The following is an 11,037-nucleotide window of genomic DNA, read 5'->3' on the forward strand; positions in this document are numbered from 1 at the left end:
ATGAGTTACTGATGGAATGTGGAAAGCTAATGATAGATTTAGGTAAGATGAAAGACCTAACCAACTACTCTTCTACAAATATGTAATAATGAAGTTTACATCTTGGAATATTAGAGGTCTAGGGTGTAAGAGAAAACAAAGAATACTTAGTCACATAATGAAACAAGAAACACTGGATATGATCTTTTATCCAGGAAACTAAATGTTCCATTCAAAGAATCAAAGAAGTTCATAGCAACTGGCTTAGCCAGTATGAATTTAAAGCAGACAATACAGCAGGGGGTATACTCACTCTTTGAAACCCCCTAAAGATTGGAATAATAGATGCTGAGGCATCTAGGACTTATTTATCAGTGGTTATCGGGCTTGTGGGAGACAGGGATACTTATCTGGTCACAAATGTTTATGACCCTCAAATAATAGATGATAAACTCAAGTTTCTCAATTATCTTGAGGATTTGAGAGATAGATATGTAGGAGTACCATGGATCATGGGAGGAGACTTCAACAAGATCAAATCACTTTCGAAGAAAAAAGGGGGAACCAGAACCTTAAGCAAAGACTCTATAGCATTTCAAACTTTTATAGATAATATGAATCTAGTTGACACTGACATGAGTAATGGCCTATTTACTTGGAATAATAAAAGAGGAGGAGAGTCTCAAGTCGTCTCCAAGTTAGATAGATTGATAATCTCAGAGGACCTTATACTCAATGACAAGGATATAGTAGCGAGAATTCTCCCCTTTGGAGGCTTAGACCATTGGCCGATACAGCTAGAGATGCAGAGCATCAGTACCCCAAAGAATAGACCTTTCAGATTTGACAATATCTAGCTCACACACCCAGATTTCAACAGTAATATTGGAAAATGGTGGACAGAGGATTTGTAGCTGCAAGGTACAAGTATGTTTCTACTACACAAAAGACTAAAGCACATCAAGTCCAGGCTTAAAGAATGGAACAAAAATGAATTTGGCAACATTTTTGAAGCAGAAAAAGATGTTGAAGACAAAATGCAGGAATTGAATCAAGACCTTATCATGGATGGTTTTGATAAGGTAAAAAATGATCAAGTCACCAAACATCAGATAGACTGGGAGAATCTATGTAAACAAGAGGAAATTTTTTGGAGACAAAAATCTAGATTTCAATGGCTCAAAGAAGGGGAGCGAAATACGTTTTCCATAGATCCATCTTAGTGAATAGATCTCATAATAGGATCACTTCGATCAAGAATGAGCAAGGTCATATTCTTAATACCCATGTAGATATAGAAACAATGCTAGTTCAACACTTTCGAGACATAGCAAAGGAAACAATCTCAGACAAAGATCACTTCATCAGGGACTTAACAAGGCATATACCTAGGATTGTTACAAGAGAGGATAATTTCAATCTTAATAGGCCAGTGACTAAAGAGGAGGTTGGTGAAGTCATTAAAGAAATGCAGAATAGTAAAGCGCCAGGCCCTGATGGTTTCAATGTGGATTTCATTAAAGCTTGCTGGAATATTGTTGAACATGACATTCTGAAGGTGGTGGAGGATTCCAGAATGAATAGAACCATTTTGAAGGTGCTCAATACTTCCTTCATATCCTTGATCCCCAAACAGGATAATGCACTAACCCCAGAAAAATATAGACCCATAGCTCTGTGCAATGTGGTGTACAAAATTATATCCAAGGTAGTGGCCAATAGGCTCAAACCTCTTCTTCCCACTCTAGTTTCTATGGAGCAATCTAGGTATGTGGAGGGTAAACAAATTCTCAATAACATCATTCAAGCGCATGAGGTGGTTCACTCTTTGGTAAGCAATAGGAAAGTGGGCATGATTATGCAATTGGACCTAGCCAAAGCTTACGATAAGCTGAATTGGACCTATATCAGGAAGGTACTTATAGCCTTTGGGTTTGATCATAACTGGGTCAGATGGGTCATGGCCTTAGTTACCTCTTCTAGCTTCTCAATTCTGGTTAATGGTTCTCCTTCTAAGACCTTTAGTCCATCCAGAGGCCTCAAGCAGGGAGATCTGCTCTCTCCCTTTCTCTTTATCCTCATGATGGAAGGACTTGGTCGGTCAATCAAGCAGGCGAAAGAAATTGGAAATATCAAGGGTCTTCAGCTTTCTGAGGCTAGTCAGGCTTTAACTCATCAACAATTTGTTGATGATACCATGCTTCAGGGAATCCCCATAGTCAAAGAGGCACTAGCTTATAAACGTATCCTATGCGACTTTGCCATGGCTACAAGTATGGAAGTTAATCTCTCTAAATCTAAGATTTTTTTCTTTATTACCAATATTGCTATTCAGAGAAACATCTCCAAAATTCTGGGTTTCAAAGGGATGTCCTTCCCTATAAGTACTTCGGAGTTCCTCTAACTGTTAAACCGTTTCACAAGAGAATTTGGGAGTCGATGATCAATAAGATGCAGGATAAAATCAGGAAATGGACTATTATGTCTTTAAACTTGGTTGGTCAGGTTAGTGCTTACTAAATATGTTCTTCAATCTATCCCTGTCTTCATGCTTTCTGCCCTGCCTGCTCCTAAGGGAGTATTGCAATAATTTCGAAACATTCAAAGAGACTTTCTTTGGGGCAAGGAGGAGTAGAGAAAGAAATGGGCCTTGGTTGCATGGGATAAGATCTCCAAGCCCAAGAATCAGGGGGGTCTTGGATTGGATGATCCAGAAGTACTAAGTAGACCTCTAGGGGCGAAATTATGGTGGCGCTGGGTAAAAGATCCAAAGGCTCAATGGGCTAGTATCTGGAAAGAAAAATATGCTAGCAATTGGCAAGAGAATGAGAACATATGGATGACTGGCATCGCTAAAGGTTCACATATTTGGAATAAGGCCTGGGAAAATAGAGGATTAGTTCAAAAAAATAGCTTTTGGGAAATCAGAGAGGGGGATCTTGCCTTGTTTTGGGAGGATAAATGGCAAGAGGAACCTACACTGCTAACAAAGGACTTTCTAGATCTCAAGAAAGAAACTGATGCCCAAGTTTTACTGAGGGTTAAATATTTTTGGGTTCAAAACAACAGAGAAGGAAAATGGAGAATCTGGAAGAAGCTTGGGTATAGGGATGATAACCCCTTGAAAGCAAAAGCGGAGGCCCTTATGAAAGTGTTGGACCAAAGAAAAATTTTAGTGACAAGGGACATGGTCAACTTAGATGGGGTAATAATAACGAAGGTACCTTCAATCTCAGGGAGGCTAAAAGCATACTCCTTGAGCTGGACCATAATGTACCGGACAAGGCTTGGAAGAACCTATGGAGGCATCAAGGATGGATGAAGATCAAACTCTTCATGTGGATGGTTCAACACAAGAAAAATCTGACTTGGGATAATATTTGAAAGAGGGGTGTTCTAGGTCCTTCCAGATGCCAGCTTTGTGAGGCCCAGGAGGAAACCATAGAGCACCTGCTCAATAATTGCAACTTCACTTCCAGTTTGTGGGACTCATTTGCCACTATTTTCTGACACACAGACATGGACAAAGGAAGAATTATCAACACACTGAATAAATGGATACGAAACTTCTCTGATTATGAGTTTCTTTGCACAGCTTGGGCTTTAACGCCAAGTTTCATGATATGGAATGTCTGGAAAGAAAGGAACAACAGAGTCTTCAAAAATGGAAAACGATCATCCCACCAAATCTTTGAGCAAATCTTAAGACAGCTTAAAGAGACGGTAGGCACTGTTGTGAGAAATTCCCCAAAGAATCCACCTTCAAAAGCTGAAAGGCAGATACTGCTTCAGTTGGGGATGCTGGAGCTCATCCCACAGGGCTTAGATAGAAAGGTCATGAAAATGAACACTAAGCAGGATTATTGGCACCCCCCACCTCAGGGTTTTTTGAAATTCAACATTGATGGGGCCTCAAAAGGTAACCCGGGTGTAGGAGGTTTTGGAGGGGTGTTAAGAGATGATTATGGATGCATCCTTTCTATTTTTCACTGCCATTTGGGAAGAGCCACTAATAATTTGGCGGAATTAATGGCTCTCGAGCATTGTTTAGAATTCCTGAAGCAGAATAATCTCCAGAATATCATAGTTGAAGCTGACTTTGAGTTAATAATTAATTCGGTTAAGAGAATCAGTTATGGTAGAGAGACATGAAAAGTCTTAAAGCAATGGAGGCTGCTGTAGTTCTTTCACCGGATACAGCTTCACCTTTGGGGATTAAATATAGTGGGCTTCACACATGTGCTAAGAGCGACCAATAAATTGGCGGACATCCTGGAAAATCAAGGGGTGCTCTACACCATGAACAGGGTTGAGCTGAGCTGGCAAGAGATGCCTCAGAATGGGTTAAGGGTTTGTTGTCTAGATCAAGCAGATGAGGACAAAAGGTGTTTTGTAATAGAGACACAAAACCGACGTCTATATGATTTGGGTTTTTCTTATGAAGAGTCAGTTTTGTAGGGAGGTCCCTTTTGGGAAGCAGTTCACTGTTGGCCTCCGCAACCATGGTCTTCTCAGAAGTGTCTAGAGGATGTGGTTAGGCAAAAGCTATTACTTAGGTAGACAACGGAACGGAGGACATTTCGTCTTCCTTTGGTGCTTTAGCGCGAGGAGATGGGCTAGTGCGAGTAGCCGGAATCCTAGAGATCTCGGTAATCCGTTTATTCTTCCAGCGATGGCAATTCCGCTCAGGGAGTGGTTTCGGGTTCATCGCAAGCCCGTCAAGCGGTTTGTGGTGTTTTAGATTTGGGAGCGATTCCATTCACAGACCAACACATGGCCTAAGTACGATAATAAATACCGCCCTCATCGCCCGCTAAATCTAGGTGCTTTTGGCCCGTGCGATATGTATCATAGTCATTGGATCAAGCAATATGTTTCTACGGTCATGATCAATAATGCAAGTTGGTGAGTCCCAGGTGTTCAATGCGCGGTTATTCTTCATGTTTGTGGGTTGTACGATATCTTCCACCACCGTTGGATCTCACAAGGGGATGTGACGATCAAGGATAAGATGCAGGGTAGGGCGATTGTTATCCTCTGGGCTTGTTACGCTTCTTGGTGGGCTTTGGTGGATTTCAGGACAAATTAATGTTTGAGTTATGCCCTTTCGGACCCCAAATCCCTTCAGAATGACTTCTTTCCCCTATTCGAATTTGAGGCTTATTTTATTGTAGTTCGTCGGATCTCTGAAGGGTGATTGTTTGGTCAGACTTAGGCCTGCTTTTCGAGGGTTTTGAGGTTCAGTTTGTGGTTCTGTGGCTGACAGTGATTTGGTTTCTCTTTGGCTCACAGTTCCTTGAGGACTGTTATACTTTATGTAATTCGTTTTTCGTTTTAATAAAATAGAAAGCTCGACTCTTGCTTTAGCAAAAAAAAATAATGAATCTCCTACGTTGTCCTTTTCTCTGACAATGTCATTTCCATATACCATAATTTAAAAACCATCTTTTACTTTCAAAATATAATGCTTTTACATTAAAAAATAAAATTAAAAAATGAGTATATAACAATAATTAAAATATTTAAAAAAATATTTAATTTCAAAATCACATATATTTAATTTAACTTATCTGCAATATCAAAATATATATTCAAAACTTTAAACATCCTCAAATATGAGTTAACCTATTTTGGCTTTTCTCCCTTTCCAATTAACTTATTTTTTTTTAACCTTTGAACTCTACGAATTAACTTATATCTTTTCAAAGGTAAAGTACCAATTATTAGCGGGTTGGCAGGTAGCTCAAGGAAAAATGAAAAGTATAAAAATAATGTACAATAAAAAGTAACGTTTAATCCGTTGTTATAAACCTTATACATCATGCAGCAAAATGTTAATATTAAACTTATTTTAAAATTTAATAGGAATATAAAATATTTTAAACTTTTATATTTACTTAAAATAATTTAATAAATTATATATATGTTTAGAATTAAGTATGAACGAAAATAATAACAATATTTCTCACAACTAATTATCTTATATTAAAATGAGAAAATATATATATTATTCATATTATTAAATATATAATTAAAATTCCAATAAATTGTTTTATTCCTATTATATTTTAACAAATGAATAAAGAAAATAACATTATTTCGTTGAACATCTAAATTACATTGAATTGACAAATTTAGTCGTATTATTAAATATTTAACTAAAACATGTATAAAAATATTTTAGGAGTTTCCTAAAGAAAATTCTAAAATTTTAGAATACTTAACGAGTATTTATCAAAGTAAATCATATAAATTTATTAATATATCATAAAAATAGTTAATAAAACCTAACATTATTTAGTTTTAAATTTTCAAATTACTATTTAAAAAAACTAAATAATATTTATTTGAAATAATATTTAATAATTAAAAACACATAATTTATTTTTTTATAATATTATTAATAAAATAAAAAATAACTCATTATTAATTAAAAAATAAACTAAATATATGATATTTAAAAAAAAAACTAATAAAAAAAATTAAAATAAACTTTCTTAGACAAAAATTATTGACTTGTTATCACGCTATAAATACAAGTATCGATATATCTAAACTAATTTAGATATTTAATATAATTTATGTATTTATATTAAAATTCGAATAAAGAGAGAAGCTTCCATAACCTCCCTTATGAAAAAGAGACCATGTGCTACTAGCAATCTTTGAATCCCATTGCTAATATACTAAAACGACCCTTGTACTTGTATTAATTTTTATAACAAAGGTAGTGTGATTTCACCTAGTAGGCGTGAGCATTTCATATCAAATGGATCTATCATATAGTTTAACAATAATATATTTATACAATCAACATAGGAAAGTTTTGTTTGATATGCATACTCAATTTTCAAAGATCATGCATATGCAAAACCAAGTAACCAAATCTCATTTCTTTGTTGAGATAAAATATAGGTTGTTTGTATACGAGCTTGTGCAAAATAGTTATTTTGACAAGATGACCTACAATTTTCCGTTGTTTCATATGCATACTCATTATCAAAGGTCATGAATATGCAAAACCATGTAACCAAATCCATTTTTTTTGAGATAAAATATAGGTCGTTTGTGTACGAGTTTGTGCAAAATAGTTATTTTGAAAACATGATATGCAAATGGAATAGAAATCATAATATATTTTTCATAAATTTAAATATAATTTTTTATAAGTTTAGTATGATTAAATATTTTTATTTCAAATTTCTCATTTTAATTTGGGATAGCACAATATTTAAACCCACAACTTCCGGTTTAGTGAGACTTCATTTCTATGACTATTGTCAATTGAGCTACCTCACTCAAACAAATTTAAATACTAAATATTAATTGACACTTTTAAAAAAATTAAAACTAGTTATTTGAAAAAATACTTATAAGATATGCTAAATTTAACCACCAGCTAGATCCATTTCCATTTTGAATACGCATCCAGTATGAGCCAAGAGGGATCAAATTTTTTGATGTGCAAACTTAACAATAAAAACTTAATTCTCTCTCTCTCTCTCTCTCTCTCTCTCTCTCTATATATATATATATATATATATATAATTTACATTAAATATTCTACATAAAATATACATCCGACGCAACTTAATTTTTTTTTTATTATTAACATATTTTTAAGTATATGTCAATATTATTTCGTATTAATTCGTATTAAAATACTTTATCACTAACAACATTATAAGATTTAATTATCTTACACAGATTTTTTTACTTCTAATTACTTTACAACCTAAGTCACCTCACACATGGATTCAAGATTACGTGGATTCACATTCAACGATACAGGATTCGAGTATTGGATTCAGACACGTTGACCCCTCAGAACAGGAAACACTTATATATATATATATATATATATATATATATATATATATATATATATATATATATATATTAAAAATTATATATTTCTTACACAAATTCTCATTCATGATGCAAATTCACTTATTTCAAACATATATCTTCATCTAGATGTAAGTTTTGTTGTTTACAAAGTAAGTTAGTAACATTATGGCATGCATAAGACATACAAAATTTAAATACAATTGTAATTTGTGACATGTCACATAAATGATAAATCATAAATTCTGAATTCATAATACATATTCAATTCATCAATGATCCAATACGAGAAAGACAAGATAGTAAGATAAAGACACTCACAGATGTAGTTTTCCCATTAAGTCGTCAAAATCAAAATGTGTCACATAGGTAGTGCAATGCCAATGGAAAATAGAAATAGAAAATACAAAACAACTACAAGTATACGAGCCTCAAGGCAGTAGGTAGCTCATGACTAATGCGTCATCAATCCTCATATTCATTATCAAAATGAACATCATTGTCCTGATCATCATGGTCACCACTGCTCTCCTCTATTGCATCCTCCTCTCGTGCATCCAAAGTCAGCTTTGCATCTGTTGGTGTGGAGGATGATCCCTCTACAGTATCACCATCATCAAATCTAATAGGCTCTAGGACTGGATCATTCAAATCAATGTTGCCCAATGCCAACTCAAGACTGTTGTCCAGATCGATATCATCAGGAAAGACATCCCACATATTTTTCTTTCCCTTCAATTAGCCATCCCTATGCCTGTAAATAAGATGAAGGTTGGTGTGCACATACACCATTGTCTTTGCCCTAGACTATTCAAGACTGCTCTTCTTAACACTATACAAATTCCCATATGTGCTCCAATTCCTCTCGCAATAAGAGGACAAAGTCACTTGAGAGAGGAGCCTTATAGCTAAATGTTGTAGGGGAGTGCTTGTTGCCCCATGATTTTCCCACCAAGAATAGGGCCTCTTATCCCTTGTCTCTAATCAGATCATACCTTGCAAATCGACCAGTGCCAGTGGAAAACTCTGCAAAAGCATCTTCCACCTCATCAAGCAATGCTTTATCCTGAAAAACCAGCCTGAATGCATCTTTCCTCCCCTATGTGATTTCACCATCCATGTGAGGAGGGAATCCGCGAGAAGGTCCACCATCCAGACACTCATGGTTGTATTATTTTGGGTTCAATCAATGAGCAAAACAATGTAAAGGTGTGCAATTCTTGTCCCATCTGCTCACAAGAATATCATGTATAGTGGTGAAGAAGGCCTCTGGTGATGTCTGATAATCAGGGCACTCAATCTGTAAAATAATGCTCCTCACAGACTGAATCATGGAATTCCATCCCTCATCAACCTCTCCTAGGATGGGTTGGTCTATATCTACAAATTGAAGCAAATAAATGGTAGGGTCCATGATTTGAATAAGTAGATCTACCCTCTCCCCTCAAGCTTCATCTAGCACTGTGTCCCTCACTCTTTTAGAGGCTACTTGATATGTCTTTCTCCAAAAATACCAAAACTTTGAAATAACCATGGCCCCAAAAGCAATCTTTACCTCCCTCAACCTCTTTAACATGATGAATGAAGAGGCAAATTGTGTATCCACAATCTTTAACAATGATAGATTTGTGTACTCCTTCTAGATAGTGAGGGCATTTTTATGATTTTGTACAAAGTGATGGATATGATGTGCATCCTCAATAATGTTACCAATCCAAAGCACATCACAAGAAGTGGATTTTAGTGATAAGTTCCAGAATGGACAATGAAAGGTGTCAAAAACACTTGTGGATATTTAGCTTCTACAATCATGTCAGCATCCTTGAAAATAAGTGCATTATCTCTAATGATTTTCACACAAGAATCAACACCTACATCTTCAATAACTTTAATAAACAACTCGCCCATATATTGTGCATCCTTGTATTCTCCAAGTGTATCCACTTCTTTCTAGAAAACTAGATCATTCAAGGAAGAGACCATGAAGTTGATGAGTCGGTGCCATGCTAGATATGTCCATCCATAAGAAACAATGCTAACCCTAGATGTTGGCCATGATGCTTTAATAGGCTCAAGAATTTTTTGCACCTCTTTTTTTGTGTTCATCAATAATGTGGTTCTAAGCTTCTCTGAACTAGGAGGCACATATCATGATGGAGCACCTTGAGCGAGATCTTGGCACATCTCAATAAATAGAGGTGAGTGTGCAACATTAAAGGATATGAAGTTTTGATGGAAAAAAGGGTAATGGTGAGATCAAGCTCTACGCATTTTTCCTTTTGAAAAATCTTGTCCATTGGACCAAGTGAAATTGCCTTTGTTTTTGTTGCTTGTCCCTAACTAGAACTCTCAAATGGGAATTTGTTGTTGCCTTTCGTCAAAAATGGAAGGGGGTCATCATTATTCGTTTTTTTATTCTGCAACCGAATTTTCCATACCAACATTGAACTCTCTTTCCATTTCTTTCCTCTTTTGTAAAGGAACTTTTGCACAAGCTCTAACTCCAGAACTTGGTAAAGCCAACAAATGATGTTTCACACGAAAATATGTGCTTGTGAAAGTACTGTGGAAAAAGTTGCATCTCCAATTGGCATTGCCTCCTCCCTTCACCTTGCTGCTTGGCCCTTGCTCTCTTGTGACATATTTCCACAAGGGATATTTCTTAGTGTGACATTGAGGAGGAAGTCTTCCCTCAACATTACTCGCAATAGAGGGAATACTTGCAGTAGGCTCTGATGAAATTGGGGGAGGAGGGGCATCTCCAATGGGGACATTATTCCCCTTCCTTTTCCCCTTCCTTGCTACCCTTGATTGAGCCATGAATATCGTAAGGAAAAAAAACCAAAATGCATAAATTTGTAAAAGAAATGCATATGCAAACTCCTGTAATACAATTGCAAAAAATAGAGAGGAAATGCACTTAGTTGTTGCTTGAATCTCCTTGAAAACTCTCTTAGACTCTTTTCTCCTTGCTCCAAACCCCTCATAGCACACCCACAACAAAAGAGAGAATAGAAAATGAATAAAAAGAACAACAACTCACCTTTTTTATACAGTGCGGGTCACCTTTTCCATATTCGTGTTTGAAAATAAGGACACATGTGTTCGATTGGGAGACGATCCAGATTTGATTGTATCCTAATTTGACACATCGTGTCCTGATTTTCGGACACGCATTAGTATGAATCATGTCTGATTCACTAGATTCGG

General features: G+C 35.8%; 1 protein-coding gene across 1 annotated transcript; it reads left to right on the forward strand.

Annotated features, from left to right (window-relative positions):
* Positions 1-3,498: 3,498 nt before the first annotated feature.
* Positions 3,499-4,131, forward strand: LOC149171001 (uncharacterized). Its single transcript, XM_089425809.1, has one exon. It carries the CDS (start codon positions 3,499-3,501, stop codon positions 4,129-4,131), a length of 633 nt encoding a protein of 210 aa, XP_089281935.1.
* Positions 4,132-11,037: the final 6,906 nt, after the last annotated feature.

This window comes from Pinus tabuliformis, chromosome 4_2 (genome assembly GCF_031772625.1).
Source record: "Pinus tabuliformis cultivar Carrire ecotype Pingquan chromosome 4_2, CPIR1, whole genome shotgun sequence".
Taxonomy (NCBI): Eukaryota; Viridiplantae; Streptophyta; class Pinopsida; order Pinales; family Pinaceae; genus Pinus; species Pinus tabuliformis.